The sequence below is a fragment of the Sprattus sprattus genome (genome assembly GCF_963457725.1).
Source record: "Sprattus sprattus genome assembly, contig: SUPER_1_unloc_1, whole genome shotgun sequence".
NCBI lineage: Eukaryota > Metazoa > Chordata > Actinopteri > Clupeiformes > Clupeidae > Sprattus > Sprattus sprattus.
Window position 1 is genome coordinate 12501 of NW_027667072.1, and position 20000 is coordinate 32500.

General features: G+C 42.8%; 1 protein-coding gene across 1 annotated transcript in view; it reads right to left on the reverse strand.

Annotated features, from left to right (window-relative positions):
* Nucleotides 1-4341: 4341 nt before the first annotated feature.
* Nucleotides 4342-20000, reverse strand: part of LOC308379982 (protein NLRC3-like) — a gene marked incomplete at both ends in the record, with an annotated part of 18552 nt that continues 2893 nt past the window's right edge. The window contains 8 exons of the mRNA XM_080860873.1: nucleotides 4342-4355; nucleotides 5528-5580; nucleotides 5879-6052; nucleotides 7767-7943; nucleotides 10476-10652; nucleotides 17209-18790; nucleotides 19160-19368; nucleotides 19781-19861. Coding sequence (XP_080716999.1) covers nucleotides 4342-4355; nucleotides 5528-5580; nucleotides 5879-6052; nucleotides 7767-7943; nucleotides 10476-10652; nucleotides 17209-18790; nucleotides 19160-19368; nucleotides 19781-19861 — 2467 coding nt within the window. The remainder of the gene's footprint in view (nucleotides 4356-5527; nucleotides 5581-5878; nucleotides 6053-7766; nucleotides 7944-10475; nucleotides 10653-17208; nucleotides 18791-19159; nucleotides 19369-19780; nucleotides 19862-20000) is intronic.

The window sequence follows — 20000 nt, forward strand, 5'->3', positions numbered from 1 at the left end:
GTAAGTGTACTTCTAATATGTTGTACTGCATCCAGCATGTACAAGATGGTGCAAAGTTTTCTAAAGAAATAAAACAATGAAAAGGCAATAACAACAGTTTAAGGTTTTTATTGAGGAAAAATCCACACAAACAAGTCACAACATGTATATTTTCTCATTTACAACAACACAAGTATAGTCAAACATTACATAATTAAAATGACAACCACTTCGAAACATCTACATCAGGTGATAAAAACTCTCTTCTGGCTAAAATTCTAGCCGGTGTAACAAAACTAGCCGGTGTAACAAAACTAGCTGTTTCAGTTATTTTCAAAGACTCAACCAGCTGTTGGACTTCTCTATTAGGCACTGTGGAAGTTGGTAAATTTAGACTTGCCATGGCCGTCAGAAATGCATCCCAACCCCGAGGCCTACGCTTTATATTCTGAGGAGCTGTGGCACTTTTTACCAAATCGATAATGTGTGTACCAGGCACCACCTCATTGTTGAAAACAAACTCACCCCTTTCACTCCAAGACGCTGTATCTTGAGACTCAAGCATTTTCTCTAATATGTGTTGGGCATTCTTTTTACACCTCGACGGTATATTTTTTAAAATATCTACAATCTTGGGGTCATCAGTCAAGCCTGTGTTTGTAATTGTGTTTGTTAGTGGCGTAACAAGAGCGCTGTTTACAGGCTCTTGGGGCAGGCTTAATTTTAAAGTATTTGTCTCGAGAGCCCCCTGTTTAACCAGTGATAAATATCGTTGCAACAGGGTAGTATACAGTTTAGCTTTTTCATGCTGGTCCATATCAGTCCTGCTCAAAACATTTTTTATAGATGTATCCAACTCGTTCTCTGCAGTCTGTCTCAGGCTGGTGGGTGTTTCATTATGCTTTAATATATCCAACTGGTGTTGTGGCACCAAATACATTTTCTCAGCATACTCCATCGTTTTTAACCAGTTCTTGAGGCGATGAGGCTAGTTATGAAGGGTATGGCCACACTCAGGAGTGGGAGGATAAAACCACCCTGTTGGTTAATCGTATGTCTTTTCCTACGCACACCAATTTTCTTATCAGCTATAAGCTTGATCACTGACTTCTTTTTTGCCAACCTTCTATATTGACCAGTTGTGAGGGGTATAGTACCGCGGAGGATGTTCAATGCCACTTCACATAGAGACAGGATTAACTCATCTGATGATGACTGTAAAATGACCCGCCGCTGCTGTGGTTTCGCTTTAAGTAATTTTTTCAAAAGTGTCAAGTTTCGCTGTACCCGTCCAGACATGACTGTATCTCAACGCTTTTTCGGGATATAGACCACCGGATGCACTGAGAGCAGATCTGTTCTGAGTCGAAATGCATCTGGTGTCTTAGTTTTATAATCAATCATGAGATACCCATGCGGTTTCTCGGTAGCATCTTTAAAACATTCCATGAAATATTTTGTGTTACCAGGGTACATTTGCCTAGCCAAGACAGACACTTGATTATTATCACGTACATTTTTAAATAGAATTAAATAATTAGTATTTAGACTAATAGTTCGGCTGGATTTACCCTGAAAAAACAGATTCTGGACTAGATATATGACACTGAGATTACGGTGGTGTACAAACTGTGTAAAGGCTTTTTCAACTTGATCATTACTACTGGCATGTTTCATGACATCATCAATAATTAACAGATTGTTTTTGGACACCGGTAATAACCCATCATCATCTAAAGCCTTAGGTATACCTTCTATGAAGTTAATGGGCCTTATTTTCAACAGATCATCATAAAGAGGCTGCCAACAGTTGTATATATATACAATGTTATCAATTTTATTAGAAATCATACGGTCAGCATGCATTATCAACATTTTTACAAAGTATGTCTTCCCCGAATTTGAGGGGCCGCTTATCATACATGAAAAAGGATGTTGTAGTCTGAAGTCAAAATCATTAACAGTTGGTAGTTTGTTATTAAATGTAGCCATTTTAACATACCCCACAAACAATCAGTAGCCGTATGGTAGTGTTGAGTAGTCAGGACATAACACACGCTTGTTGTACACAACTCTGAAGCGTTTAACATGTGCTGTGTTTTTTAGAGTGAGCTGCCTCTTATTACGTACAATGTTGTCAGACGTGGCTAGGATGTGGTGTGTGCTGTTACGGTTGATCACGTGATGATCAACCAGGTCAATCAGTGTATCTAATCTGATGAGTTTAGAGTTTGCGGCGTTCAGAGTGATTCCCTTGGCTTTCATACACGTTTTACCCAGGGCCGTCCGGTACCCGTATGTTTTTGGCCCTCCAGAGCAGTATTCCACAATATGGTCCCCTACACCCAACTCATCTGTGAGATCCCCTAAATAAGGACCTAGTGGTGGTTCCCACTCACCGTCTTTTGACACAAAAATCACACTGTCAGTGTCACTGTACAAGACTCTATCACCTAACCGGTCCATGACATCATATAACTCGAGGCGGGCGTGCGCCGTAGTGAAAGCCCCTATGAACACATTGATGTTAGAGGTTTGCCCCCCAGCACCATCAGGATAACGCCACTGCACCAAAGCCACATCCTCTGAGACAAATGAAAAATGACAGATTTCATGCTCATTTCCGAAAATGTATTTGGCAAAATCTTCAGGTTCTTTCAATATCTCAGTAGTGGGGAGGTTCTCTCTCATAGAGAACCTCCCCCAAAGCGAATTACAAATCAGTTTCGAAATCACGCGTCTTGAACTGTTAACAACAATCTTTTCAGGGTTAAGCTTAATCCCCTCCTTCTCAAAATATTTGTCAATATAGGCCTGTTTTTCAGCATCCGATGTCACATGCGCTGGATACCCGCTGGCCTCCTGTTTAACCTGGAGGAATTTTTTCACATAGCCTGCAAAGAGACTTTCAGATGACTGGGGGAAGTGCCAGATCTCATCAATCTTGACAACTGTATAGCCCTTCTCAACAGCTTTCAACAGCTCAAGACTGACCCAACAACCTGAAAGAGCCCTTTCATCATTGGTATGCGTACAAGGTCTAATCTGAGTCTCCACTTCAACACACGACCTACAGAGGGGGAACATGAGCTTACCACCGCTTCGATATGGTAAGACAGGGTGTAGGAGCCCTCGCGGCGGATATACCGTGGCTTTGACTAACCCGTAATAATCCTCAAGAGGTCCAAAGTCTTTTAAAATGATCTGAGGGTGTCCTATGGGGTACGTTTTGCGAGCTTGACAATATGGATAGAGACTTGTAAAGTCAACATATCGTATCTTCTCATCAGCCTGTGCTTTGTGGTACAGTTTATACGTATTGGTTCTACCCCCAAAAAGGCTGTCTCTCGGCTTCAACCGGTCCGGGTGCTTGTATGTACCCATGAACTGGATAACAACAGCATCATGCTGTTTGGCCCTCTTCCAATCACACTCCCACATGATTTCAACCTTTAAGCCATAGGTCTTAGACAGAGTCTCTACTTTGTCATCAAACCGTTTTCTTAGGAGGCTGTATGGTACTTTTGACAGGGGGTGTATATGGTGAGGCTGGTAGCAACAGTCATGCCCGTGATGCATGCACCCATTGAATTCCAAAGCAACCCGCTCACCATCCTGCTCATAGTAACCATCTAGGTAATACTTCCCAAACATTACCTCCCCCTCTGTTAGAGCATGGCTCACCTGAACGCCCCGCTGACTTTTCACAAATTCGAGCCATTCAATTGACACATTGGAGTAGGCTTTATGCTGGTTAATGTATGCATTGTTATGCGTCAGCGCCAATGTGTCTCTGGGGAGGAAGTGTGTCTTATAAACAGCCATACAACAGGCTGCTAGTGGACTTGATCTATCAGCATTTATTCTGTAACACAGAAATGATAGGGCGATCACACACAAGGACAGGGTAAAACAATGCTGGCATCCCCGTTCACAGACTTTCAAGCAAGGGCAAATAACAAATATAATGTACATAGGCTACTATAGGCTACCCACTGTTCAGTACATTACAGCTTACAGAAACACACAGGCTACTATAGGCTACCCACTGTTCAGTACATTACAGCCTACTGAAACACACAGGCTACTATAGGCTACCCACTGTTCAGTACATTACAGCCTACTGAAACACACAGGCTACTATAGGCTACCCACTGTTCAGTACATTACAGCCTACTGAAAGACACAGGCTACTATAGGCTACCCACTGTTCAGTACATTACAGCCTACTGAAACACACAGGCTACAACACTAGTAGCAAGGCACTTAGATCCTATAGTGAGGTACAATAAACGGAAGGAATACAAATGAAAACATAGACTTATGAATAAAGTACATGACAGATAAGTATTCATAACACACTCAGGCAAACACACCTGTAACACAGAAATGATAGGGTGATCACACACCACAAGGCCAGGGTAAAACAATGCTGGCATCCTACAACAATGTTATTAGCCAGTAAGCCCCTACTAGACACTCAAAAAGTATTTACATACAGCAGGGATTTGGAGAAGTTCATTAAAGACTCTAAGCTTCATGTTTTACATTGCTACATACGTAATAACAAACTAATAAGTACAATGGACATGAATTAAACTAAACAGCGCGGTGCCTCCACTAAGGACATGTTGTACCAGTGTACCTGGCAGGAAATATGCAAATCCTCAGATATGATTACAATGGGAGCAGTAATGGAAGAAAATAGCTCCTAATACCAGAGCTTTCAGTCAAACAATAGTGACTGATGGGCGCACTCTGATGACATTTATAGGACAAATAGGCGGCATTTAGTTTGCCTTTACTGTACACCAAGAAAAATGATTGAAGAAAAAAAACAGACAAAACTACCAACATTTTAGATAAAATAATTATGAAGTTGAACTTGCACAGAACTAAAAATAAAGAAAATAAATAGACGTAAAGATGGTTCATACAAACTGGCCAAGTAATTATTGTTTTATACACACATCATAATATAATTATTACATAAAGCAAAACAGAGATATCTTGTTGGCCTTCTACAGAATCATTTAAATGCCAGATAACCTGCTGGGCCTTTGACTGGTGTGGTGGAAAATCTCTATCCAAAGAGTCAGGAGTCTGAAGTTAGTTAAGAGGTGAACCCTTTATTTACACAAACAGAGGGGAGCCAGTTCATGAAGTGTCTGAAACAATCATTCAGTGCATCATTTTTAGACCTCCAAGTCTCCTAAATGAACCTGCTAAAAAGTCCAGTGAACAATTTAGAGCGCATGAGCAAAGTCTCTGCTGCTGACCCCCGAAGGGATCATGCTGGCGTGTGGGGTCGTCTTCTTGCTCCTTCTGTGTCGTCCTTCTCTGGTTCCCTCCCTCCCTCCATCATCCATGTTTGGACGTTCATGAATGACTATTCCAGCAGTAAAGATCAGTGTCCATCAGCATGTAGACAGATGGCTCTTATATTGTGGGTGTACGGTTCCCCCTTCTTCACCTGGAAGGTTCTAGAAGCCAACATGTCACTTTCACTTGGCCTTGCTGGGGCTGTTTTACCCCACCACACAGGTACTAACGGAGGCTGCTGCTGCTGGACTCTCCCTTATGAAGGTTCGACCTTTGACCCTAGAAGACAAACGATTATTAATGTGTTGAGCCTCATCAACCTTCATTCATCACAGGGAGACACAGACTTACCTCAATCACACAGAGAGAAAGAGAGAGAGAGAGACACACACACACACACACAAACAGAGAAGAGAGAGACAACACATACCGAGAGAGAGAGAGAGAGAGAGAGAGAACAAACACACACACACACACACAACACACATACAGAGAGAGAGACAACACACACAGATAGAGAGAGCGAGAGAGAGAGAGAAAGTCACACGCAGCTCTGTTTTAGTGTGTTAACACTTACTTTAGTATCTCTAGCTTGCAGCGGGGAATCTTGAGGAGGTCTGAGAGATGTTGAACTCCTGCATCATTAATCTCATTCCTAGATAGGTCCAGCTGCTTCAAACAACAGGAGGTTGATCTGGCAGCTGATGATAAAGCAGCACAGCTCTTCTCTGTGAGGGAACACTCCACCAGCCTGGGAGAAACATAATGACACATCTGATTATTACACTCACACACCATACTTACATAACACAGTGAAATCACACCAACACAGACACACACCTCTACCTACACACACAGACTTACCTCACTCAGCACCATACACAGAGAGAGAGAGAGAGAGAGAGAGAGAGAGATTCAACACAGAGAGAGAGGGAGAGAGAACACACACACACCCACACACACACACATTTAATGTCCTCTACACATAGGTACCTGTGAGCAAATTAACACACATCAGTTGCAAGAACACAGAGGGAGACAACACACACACACACACACACACACACACATACACACACACACACACAGAAAAAGAGAGATTCATCACACATACACACACAGATTCAACAAACACAGAGAGAGAGAGAGAGAGAGAGAGTCAACAGAGAGAGAGAGAGAGAACACACACACACACACACACACACACACACAACACACACACACACACACAGAGAAAGAGAGAGATTCATTCATCACACACACACACACACAGAAAGAGAGAGATTCATCACACACACACTCAGAGAGAAAGAGAGAGATTCATTCATCACACACACACACACACCCCCACACACACAGAAAGAGAGAGATTCATCACACATACACACACACACAGATTCAACAAACACACAGAGAGAGAGAGAGAGAGAGAGAGAGAGAGTCAACAGAGAGAGAGAACACACACACACACTCAGAGAGAAAGAGAGATTCATCACACACACACACACACAGAGAGAGAGAGAGAGTCAACAGAGAGAGAGAGAGAACACACACACACACACACACACAGACAACACACACACACTCAGAGAGAAAGAGAGAGATTCATTCATCACACACACACACAGAAAGAGAGAGATTCATCACACACACACACACACACACACACACTCAGAGAGAAAGAGAGAGATTCATTCATCACACACACACACACACACAGAAAGAGAGAGATTCATCACACACACACACACACAGATTCAACAAACACACAGAGACAGAGAGTCAACAGAGAGAGAGAAAGAGAGAACACACACACACACACACACACAGACAACACACACACACACACACACACACTCAGAGAGAAAGAGAGAGATTCATTCATCACACACACACACAGAAAGAGATTCATCACACACACACACACAGATTCAACAGAGAGAGAGAGAGAGAGAGAGAGAGTCAACAGAGAGAGAGAGAGAGAGAGAACACACACACACACACACAGACAACACACACACACACACACACAGAGGGAGAAAACTCGAACTCACAAACATCTTGGTTGTAGTGTGTTAAAAAATACGTCTCTACACACACACACATTTAATGTCCCCTACACATAGGTACCTGTGAGCACACTCACACACATCAGTTGCAAGACACACAGAGGGAGACCACACACACACACACACACACAGAGAAAGATTTATCACACACACACACACACACACACACAGAGAAAGAGAGAGATTTATCACACACACACACACACACACATCCAACAAACACACACACACACACAGATCCAACAAACACACACACACACACACACACACAGATTCAAGAAACACACACACACAAAGAGAGAGAGAGAGAGAGAGAAAGAGAGATAACAAACACGCACACACAAACAGAGAGAGAGAGAGTCACACACAGCTCTGTTGTAGTGTGTTAACACTTACTCTAGTATCTCTAGCTTGCAGTGGGGAATCTTGAGGAGGTCTGAGAGATGTTGAACTCCTGCATCATTAATCTTTCTATTCAAAGATAGGTCCAGCTGCTTCAAACACCAGGAGGGGGATCTGGCAGCTGATGATAAAGCAGCACAGCTCTTCTCTGTGAGGGAACACTCTATCAGCCTGGGAGAAACATAATGACACATCTGATTATTACACTCACACACCATACTTACATAACACAGTGAAATCACACCAACACAGACACACACCTCTACCTACACACACAGACTTACCTCACTCAGCACCATACACAGAGAGAGAGAGAGAGAGAGAGAGAGAGAGAGAGAGAGAGAGAGAGAGAGAGAGAGAGAGAGAGAGAGAGGGGGAGAGATTAAACACACACACACACAGCGAGACAAGACACACACACACTTACACACAGAGGGAGAGAACTTGAACACACACAAACAGCTCTGTTGTAGTGTGTTAAAAAATACGTCTCTACACACACACAAACACACACATTTAATGTCCCCTACACATAGGTACCTGTGAGCACACTCACACACATCAGTTGCAAGACACACAGAGGGAGACCACACACACACACACACACACACACACAGAGAGACAACACACAGGGAGAGAAAGAGAGAGATTCAACAAACACACAGAGAGAGAGAGACAGATTCAACAAACACACACACGCGCACACACACACACACACACACACACACACACACACACACAGAGAGTCAACAAACACACACACACACAACAATCCTCCAGCCTGGGAGAAACATGATGACACATCTGATTATTACACTCACACACCATACTTACATAACACAGTCAAATCACACCAACACAGACACACACCTCTACCTACACACACAGACTTACCTCACTCAGCACCATACACAGAGAGAGAGAGAGAGAGAGAGAGAGAGAGAGGGAGGGAGAGAGAGAACACACACACACACACCCACACCCACACACACAGAGGGAGAGAACACAAACTCACACGAACATCTCTGTTGTAGTATGTTAAAAAAATACGTCTCTACACACACACACATTTAATGTCCTCTACACATAGGTACCTGTGAGCAAATTAACACACATCAGTTGCAAGAACACAGAGGGAGACAACACACACACACACACACACACAGAAAAAGAGAGATTCATCACACATACACACACAGATTCAACAAACACACAGAGAGAGAGAGAGAGAGAGAGTCAACAGAGAGAGAGAGAGAGAGAGAACACACACACACACACACAACACACACACACACACACAGAGAAAGAGAGAGATTCATTCATCACACACACACACACACACACAGAAAGAGAGAGATTCATCACACACACACTCAGAGAGAAAGAGAGAGATTCATTCATCACACACACACACACAGAAAGAGAGAGATTCATCACACATACACACACACACAGATTCAACAAACACACAGAGAGAGAGAGAGAGAGAGAGAGAGAGAGTCAACAGAGAGAGAGAGAGAGAACACACACACAAACAAACAGACCACACACACACACACTCAGAGAGAAAGAGAGAGATTCATTCATCACACACACACACACACACACACAGAAAGAGAGAGATTCATCACACACACACAAACACAGATTCAACAAACACACACACAGATAGAGAGAGAGAGAGAGAGAGTCAACAGAGAGAGAGAGAGAGAACACACACACACACAGACAACACACACACACACACACTCAGAGAGAAAGAGAGATTCATCACACACACACACACACAGAGAGAGAGAGAGAGAGAACACACACACACACACACACAGACAACACACACACACTCAGAGAGAAAGAGAGAGATTCATTCATCACACACACACACAGAAAGAGAGAGATTCATCACACACACACACACACACACACACACACACTCAGAGAGAAAGAGAGAGATTCATTCATCACACACACACACACAGAAAGAGAGAGATTCATCACACACACACACACACAGATTCAACAAACACACAGAGACAGAGAGAGAGAGAGAGTCAACAGAGAGAGAGAAAGAGAGAACACACACACACACACACACACTCAGAGAGAAAGAGAGAGATTCATTCATCACACACACACACAGAAAGAGATTCATCACACACACACACACAGATTCAACAGAGAGAGAGAGAGAGAGTCAACAGAGAGAGAAAGAGAGAGAACACACACACACACAGACAACACACACACACACACACACAGAGGGAGAAAACTCGAACTCACAAACATCTTGGTTGTAGTGTGTTAAAAAATACATCTCTACACACACACACATTTAATGTCCCCTACACATAGGTACCTGTGAGCACACTCACACACATCAGTTGCAAGACACACAGAGGGAGACCACACACACACACACACACACAGAGAAAGAGAGAGATTTATCACACACACACACACACAGAGAAAGAGAGAGATTTATCACACACACACACACACACACATCCAACAAACACACACACACACACAGATCCAACAAACACACACACACACACACACACAGATTCAAGAAACACACACACACAAAGAGAGAGAGAGAGAGAGAGAGAGAGAGAGAGAGAGAAAGAGAGATAACAAACACGCACACACAAACAGAGAGAGAGAGAGTCACACACAGCTCTGTTCTGGTGTGTTAACACTTACTTTAGTATCTCTAGCTTGCAGTGGGGCATCTTGAGGAGGTCTGAGAGATGTTGAACTCCTGCATCATTAATCTTATCATTGCCAGATAGGTCCAGCTGCTTCAAACACCAGGAGGGGGATCTGGCAGCTGATGATAAAGCAGCACAGCTCTTCTCTGTGAGGGAACAAACCCTCAGCCTGGGAGAAACATAATGACACATCTGATTATTACACTCACACACCATACTTACATAACACAGTGATATCAAACCATCACACCAACACAGACACACACCTCTACCTACACACACAGACTTACCTCACGCAGCACCATACACACAGAGAGAGAGAGAGAGAGAGAGAGAGAGAGAGAGAGAGAGAGAGAGATTCAACACAGAGATAGAAAACACACACACACACTCAGAGAGAAAGAGAGAGATTCATTCATCACACACACACACACACAGAAAGAGAGAGATTCATCACACACACACACACACACACACACACACAGATTCAACAAACACACACAGAGAGAGAGAGAGAGAACACCTACTCAGCCTGGGAGAAACATAATGACACATCTGATTATTACACTCACACACCATACTTACATAACACAGTGAAATCACACCAACACAGACACACACCTGTGAGGGAACACCTTTTCTACTTGTTCTATTATATTATTATATGTATTACAAGAATGTTTTTTTGTCATGCCAATAAAGCTGAATTGAAATTGAAATTGAGAGAGAGAGAGAGTCAACAGAGAGAGAGAGAGAACACACACACACACACACACAGAGACAACACACACACACACACACACACACACACACACACTCAGAGAGAAAGAGAGAGATTCATTCATCACACACACACACACCCCCACACACACAGAAAGAGAGAGATTCATCACACACACACAGATTCAACAAACACAGAGAGAGAGAGAGAGAGAGAGAGAGTCAACAGAGAGAGAGAGAGAGAACACACACACACACACACACACAGACAACACACACACACACAAACACACTCAGAGAGAAAGAGAGAGATTCATTCATCACACACACACACACACACACAGAAAGAGAGAGATTCATCACACACACACACACACACAGATTCAACAAACACACACACAGATAGAGAGAGAGAGAGAGAGTCAACAGAGAGAGAGAGAGAGAACACACACACACACACACACAGACAACACACACACACACACACTCAGAGAGAAAGAGAGATTCATCACACACACACACACACACACTAGTGGCCATCATTACCCACAAGCAAAGAAACTGTCTGTGACTGCTGTTCACTATGCGTGTTTCTGATCCTTCTGCAGAAGACTAGTAAACTCATAAATAATAACTCATTAAAAGACTGATCTCATATTAGTCTGGTTATTATCAGATTTCCAGCACATTTGTTTGTGGACTGAACTCTCATCCCCCGCGCCTGCGTCTACCTGCCCCATTGCGTGAATTCCATCAATTTCAATGTTCAAGGAGAGTACATTACATTTGAAGGCTGATAGCAGGCCCAGTTTTCAGAAAATCAATGAAAATGGGAAACTAGAACAGAAGAAAAGAGAAAGAGACATAGACTTGAGTGAGGAAGACGTCAACAAAATAGAGGAGAACAGACATGAAATAAACACCAAACGGAGCACTGCTTGCGCTACTGGAGATTTCAAGGACTGGTTAGTGGAGAAGGGAATGTCTGCAGATATCGACTATTACAATACAGAGACTTTAAATCAAGCTTCGTGGCCATTTTAAGCAAGGATTTCTCTGGTCATAGTTATTCTGTTGCAAGCTAAAACCCACCGAGCTGGAATAAACCGTTTTTCATTGTAGCCTAACCGTTGCCTATTGTGATTTTCAGGTATGTCAGACGAGACCCTGAAACATGTATCTGCTGACAATCTAAGACATGAATTGTCAATTTCAAATACCCCCGAGATGTGCCATTGGTTTCTCTCAAACTGCACCATTAAAGTAAATATTCAATTGAATTTCAGCCAATATAATGCTTAGCCTATTTGTGATGTTAAGTTCAATGGAGTTTGAGTTAAGAAGTTAAATGTAGCTAACAGCGTGCAGCCCCCATTTCACTGGTGGGCTCTGCCCCAGGGTCATAAAGTAAGCACTACCTATGTCTGAGGCTTCCTTTAATGATCACAGGTACTTGGTTACACTACAATGTTAAACAAACAGGATCCTAGGTTCTCAGCATTAGATGGTGAGCTGGCTGAAATTCCTGTTTACCATTATGTGTGACTATGCTTGTATTATTATCATTATAACTTAAAGGCACCCAGTGCAACTTTATGTAAACATTCAATGAAAAATAAACATTCAATTTCTAGTCTTTTTTACACGTAGTAAGTTTCAATAACTCCATACCATTACATATCGTCATTTAGGGAGCAAAGATGAGACGTCGTTGTGTGGTGAGAACTGATAGAAAATCGTAAACAACAACAATCGCCGGTGGGGAGCGGCCATTTTCCCATTGACTGGAATCCTGCTGTATTTATTGTAGGTTACAAAAAATAAAGAAAATGGCGGCGATTGTTGTTGTTTTCGATTTTCTATCAGTTCTCACCACACGACGACGTCTCATCTTTGCTCCTTGAATATCGATATGTAATGGTATGGAGTTATTGAAACTTACTACGTGTAAAAAAGACTAGAAATTGAATGTTTATTTTTAAGCCTCGAAAGTTGCACTGGGTGCCTTTAAGTATTATATGCAACTAAATTAGCAATAACCAAGAAATAAATGCAATGAGCTGAGTAGCACGCTGCTTCCACTGTGGAAATACACACCCATGATATAGCCTAACTACATCGAGCAATATAAAATATATTTCACAAATCATAACCTGAGTTAATAAATAACAGAGTAAAGAACCAAAATATAGATCAAACCAGATTTAAAATATGTATAAATCTCATAACATCCATCAAAATGTAAATAACAAAGTAAAGAACCTAAATAGATGGAAATGATTCCCAGTCCCATGTTAACAGGTTCACCAATCACGTCAGCAACCCAATGTTGATATTCTATGAAACTCAAACCAGTTGGTGCACTGACGTCATCAGCTCCTCGAACTGAAGGCAAGCAGTGACGGCTGCAATGCACGTCCACCGTCAGGCTAATCACCGGAGCTCATACCGAGGGTGTCAGTTTAAATAAAAAATACTCACTGGCTATAATTGAACTAGCACTCTTAAATAATATTGTGGCCAATACACCCAGAATATAATTAAATAGAGCAATAGTAAATGTATTGACGAATCATAACCTTAGTTAATAATTATCAGTAAAGAAACAAAATAGATCAAACAAGTCTTAAAATATGCATACAGTTCATAACAATATCCATCAGAATGATTCCCAGTGTATGTACAGGTGTCATTGGACGTTAAAGTTACTCACGAGCCAGGGTGGGAACATTCTCTTGCAGCTCACGTTACCTCCGCGCTCGCTGCCGCCAGTTCAGTGGAGAACGGAATGTCAGCCACAACCTGCTATTCAGCTAACGACGGTGAGATGAGCTGGCTCCGTTAGAAGATAGAGGTCCTCCGGTGGGACCAGCTACAAACGGGTCGTTTTCCACAAATTCACGGGAGATTAACCGACTGATTCCTCTTGCAGGCTGAGCAGAGCTAATCTAACGAGAGCCATTAGCTCCGGCTAGTCAGCTTCACTTTGTGACTCGCTAGGTGAACGCAATTATCACTTCACAATCAACTAATAAAAAACGATTTGTAGTTTAACATAAATCAATAGTTCTTCAGTTGAGGTTTGGCTACCTGTGGGTCTATGTACACCAAAGCACAGCTGGTCTCCACTGAAAGCAGTCGCCTCACTGGAGCAACAGACAAACTTGTTACCTCTCTCCTCAGAGTGCAGACTTCAACTGGCAACTCGCTCCGCGATTTCGCGGGTAGAGATTAACTAATCATCATTTATCCGTTAGAAATTAAAATACAAACAAATTAATCTGATTGGTCTAAATGTACAGAATTCTTCATCAACGGCGGGAATCACAAAACTACATAGCATCCTGGTTATGTAGTGATGGCAAAAAAAAACAAAAAAAAACAGCAGTAGCTACAGTAACATTGCAGTAGATACACAGGAACTCTGGTGGAAAACTCAATAATCTGTATGCTGAAAACCAACAATAAGTATAACCACCATGATAGTCTGACAAACTGACTAAACTTCTTAAAATTATTTACACTATTGAAATTAATTAGGTAACGTGCACTCTATGTTTAAATGTGTATCAAGTATGGCAAACATACTGATGTCTGAAATGTATTAAGAGGTGTATCAGGGGAACTATCCGCATGCTGGTTGAACCATTTCTGTTGGTATTGTACTGGAAAATAACCCTTTTTTGTTTTTCAAGGATTTTTCCTGAACACCAAGAACAAAGAGTTTAATCCAGATCTGAAAAGAAGTTTTCACTTCTTCAAAAATCAGCCACTACACCTCTATATCAGACTAAGACCAAGACCAACTCCACCAGTGGAGGTTCTCAAGTGGCATTTCAGTCATCCCAGGCCGATTCAATCAGTGTCCTTTACAGATGACGATAACCAAGCGCAGATAGTCTTCCTCTGTCCCGTCCCTGTGGCTTCCATTCCTACAAGGTACTTTAAAAGAGCTTGGCTACAAGAGTTCCGCCTGGTAACGTCATAACAAGATGTCGCTGTGTGTGTGTGTGTGTGTGTGTGTCCCAGTGTGTATTATGTCCCTGTGTGGTTTACATCCCTGTGTGTGAGTGTTACGTCCCTGTGTGTGTTACATCCCTGAGCCTTTTTTGTATCTTATGTATACAATAAATACTTTCAAATTGACTGATTTCTGTCCTGCCGTGTTTTTGTCAGCATTACCATCTCAACCCTTTTGTTCATGTCCTGACCCTCGACAGGGCTGTGACACAAGACAAGACATTGCTGTTAGAACAGATTTCACGGGTTTGAGTCATTAAAAAAAAGAAACCGTGAAGAAGCATAAGAACCCCAGGGATTGTGTCATTGCTCTGGTGGCCCCTTGTGCCACCCCCATAGTGAACGCAGTGCCAGTGATAAAGTTGCAGCAAAAATGATGAAATAAAATGGAAGCAGCCTACATGAATGCAGTGGATGAAATACCATTCACAAAGTACTATTGAATGGTGTCTGGCATAAGTGTATCAAAGACGTATCGAGTGTATCGCATATCCTTAAAAACAATGATTCAGATAATACTATAGACCAGGGGTTTTCAACAGGGGGTCCATGGCCCGCTGGTGGTCCGCGACATGTTGATCAGTTCACCATTGAATTTTTTTATTTTTATATAAATTCACTTTGATATTTCTACACGTTTCCAGATTGCGCTGCATATTTGCAAGGTGGGTGGGGGCATGGTGACCGCGGTTAGTATAGTATATATAGTATAACTGCACATATTTACGTAAGTGTTTTAGGCAGAATATCTGTGCAGGGGCAGGGCGCGTGGCAGCGGCTAGCAATATACCAATGTACAATGTGTAATCATTTCACATATTTAAGTGTTATAGGCAGAATATCTGTGCAGGGGGAGGGGGAGTGGCGGCGGCGGTTACAAACACATACGTTCATGTAGGCACATCAGTGGGCCGCAAATTACTTTCTAGTCAGAATGGTGGTCCCTGGGACAAAACCAGTTCAAAACCCCTGCTGTAGACGATAGATACTGCACACCCCCATGTCAGATACATTATATTGCACAGTCAATAGGGGTAAGCGTGCTAGCAGGGAGGCTAAAAACTATGGATGCTAGCGCCTGTGTCTACCCACTCTATGCATTCGGGACTAGAGTTTAATCACTTTACAGATCTAAACAATAGCAAGGTTAATGCTTTCAGTCTGTGTTTGCTCAACACATTTGATATATGGTGGACAAACATGACATTAGTGTGGTGAGAAGAATTTGAAGGATATTTAAACTTTACTCACATGCTCATTGGTGCTATTCACCATGCCTGCAATCTAACATGAGCTGTCCTGACTGAACAGGTGACAGTCTAGTGAACCTCAGCATGAGAACATACTATGCTACATTATTTTAGGCTACATTGTTAAACAGGAAAAAATATTTCAATCATATGATCTTGCAAACAAGCCTGGCAAAGTTCAATAACAGTTAAACTTGAGCTTAAAAAAAGAGCTCCTCAAGTGGAAAGAGGGTGTCCATGTTGAACAACTTTCAAGCTGACCTATTCATCCACATTCAACATTTTAATGATATCTTTAGGTTAATGCGAGAGTCCACGTTCCACCTTCTCTCGCCAAAACAGTTAAGACTCAGTTCACTTTTATTTGAAATAATTCCTCCGTTTTCATGAGCTTCCACCGCCAACTACTACTACTACTAAACAGGCTCACACAGACCATACGTCTCTCTCAAACACACACACACACACACCCTTACACAGACATACACACACCTTACCTCATTTGCCACAGGATATCAAACATGCTGACCCATTATAGAGTGACACACACAGACACAAAAACAAACATCAGAGGGTGCAACACACACCATATTGTATACACATTCACTCACAATCATTCTACTTCATGCATCATCATCATTCATGCACCCCCCCCCCCATACACACAAACACACACACACAGACACACTCAGACACACTCAGACACACACAGTCACAGATTACAAGTTTACTTACAAAGCTGATGTGACCCCTGGCACCAGCTTCTGAAGAACATCATCTGGACTGAGGAGTTCAGTCTGATCTTCTTCTGGTGTCTTTATGTACTTCTGCAGATCGAAATCTTCTGAAATCTCAAAATAATGAAACCTCTTAGTCTTCCACTCTCCTGGTAAGAGCATTTCTACAGACAGAGTTCCTGAGCTCCTGTCAATGACCTCCACTACAGCATGCTGATTCAGCTCATTCAGACAGTAGAACAGGTTGATCCTTCTGTCTGACGTCTCCTGGTCTCTGATCTGGTGTTTAACATACTGGACTGGTTGCTCTGAGCTCTGTGATTGGCTTCTTGACTGTGGCAGCAGGTGTCTTAAGAGATCCTGATTGGTCTCTAGTGAGAGGCCCAGAAGGAAGCGGAGGAAAAGGTCCAGATGTCCGTTCTCACTCTCTAAGGCCAGGTCCACTGCAGTCTTGTGTAGGTCATGCAGTGTTGCAGCTCTGAACAGACCAGAGAGCTGAGAGGTTTGCTGTTGGTCAGCCATGTTTATCTCTCTGTTGCTGAAGCAGAGGAACACATATAAAGCTGCAAGAAACTCCTGAATGCTCAGATGCACAAAGCTGAACACCTTCCCCTGGTACCGCCCAGCCTCCTCTCTGAAGATCTGAGTACACACTCCTGAGTACACTGATGCTTCTGTGACATCAATGCCACACTCTCTCAGGTCTTCCTCATAGAAGATCAGATGGCCCTTCTCCAGCTGTTGGAAAGCCAGTTTCCCCAGTTTGAAAATCATCTCTTCATCCGTTTCTTTTCTCTCTGTGTACTTTTCTTTTTTGGTGCTTGTCTGAATGATCAGGAAGTGTGTGTACATCTGAGTCAAAGTCCTTGGCATTTCTACTTTCTCTGATTCATGTGAAGTTCTCTCTACAACATAGGCTGAAATCCAGCAGAAGATTGGAATGTGGCACATGATGTAGAGGCTCCTGGATGACTTCAGGTGTGTAATGATTCTGATGAACAGGTTCTCATCAGGGATTCTCTTCTTGAAGTACTCCTCTTTCTGTGGGTCATTGAATCCCCTTATTTCTGTCAGCAGGTTCACACACTCAGGAGGGATCAGATTGGCTGCTGCTGGTCGGGTGGTGATCCAGAGGAGAGCAGAGGGAAGCAGATTCCCCTTGATGAGGTTTGTAAGCAGCACGTCCACTGGGGCTGGCTCAGTCACATCACAACACCCCGGGTTGGAGTAGAAATCTAGAGGAAGTCGACACTCATCCAGACCATCCAAGATAAACATGACTCTGTTCTGTGAACTGCTGAAGACTGTTGGATCTTTCATGCCGGGGATAAAGTGCTGAATAAGATCCACCAGACTGAGCTTCTTTTCCCTCATCAGGTTCAGCTCTCGGAAAAGAAGAGGAAATATGAAGTGGACATCCTGATTGGCTTTTCCTTCAGCCCAGTCCAGAATGAACTTCTGCACAGAGACTGTTTTTCCAATGCCAGCCACTCCCTTTGTCAGCACTCTGATGGGTTTGTCTTGTCCAGATAAGGGTTTAAAGATGTCACTGCATTTGATTGGTCTGCCTCTTCCCACCTCTGTGATGTATCTTTCACTGTCACCGTCCTGGTCACAGTCACAGTCATGGTCAACGTCACTGATGTCTTCTGTCCTGCTGCCTTGTGCTGCTTCTCTCCAGGATGCTCTCTCTATCTGTCTGAACTCATGTTCATCATTGACCTCTCCTCCTCCCCACTCTGTGATGTAACTGTCACTGTCACTGTCACTGAGGTATGCTCTCTCTATCTGTCTGAACTCATGTTCATCATTGACCTCTCCTCCTCCCCACTCTGTGATGTAACTGTCACTGTCACTGTCACTGAGGTATGCTCTCTCTATCTGTCTGAACTCATGTTCATCATTGACCTCTCCTCCTCCCCACTCTGTGATGTAACTGTCACTGTCACTGAGGTATGCTCTCTCTATCTGTCTGACCTCATGTTCATCATTGACCATTCCTCTTCCCCCCTGTGTGATGTAGAGCTCTGTGTAGATCTCATGGAGGAGTCTGGCGTCTCCCTTATTTGGTACGCCCTCAATCAGATGCTGAGACGTCTTCTGCAGATGAGACTTGTGGATTTGACGCATTTGTACATTTATTTGACCAAGTTGGCAACTGTGTTTTAAAAAAACACACACAAAATGACAGATATAATTAACAAACACACATACATACACAAACACACTATTTGATGGACTACATTGAAATGTAGGTAGATCCCACACACTCTCACACAATAAACCAGCCCTGTTCTCCCCTCATGCTCCTTCCCTGTGTGATTAATACTGAAGTGACTTTAAGAATCATTTTTCCTCTGTAGTCATTCTCTCTCAGTTTCACCACATTTAACCTGCTGACGCTGGAAAGCTGCAGGAGTTCTGGAGATTGCATCATTAGAACCTTAGACTTGGTCTATTCAGTGTCGTTATGTGAATACACAGACATTGATTTAAGACTAGAGCTGAAATGACCAGGCCTATCCTCAACTTTCATTTCCGTGATTTGAATACTACAGCAATGATCTTACTGTTCAGAAAAAGAGTCCCCCAGTCTTCTGACGTCTGATGGAGGCACCATGAACTCACTGGCAGAGACGGTTGAGTCTGACCTGGGATTAAAACACAGTGTGGAGTTGTTAGACTATATACTCCAGGACTGAGCCCATACTGCTGATTCATGATGAACACACACTGACCATAGGACACACTGTAGTTTATTTACTCTGAAGCAGTATGCTTGATGCAGTC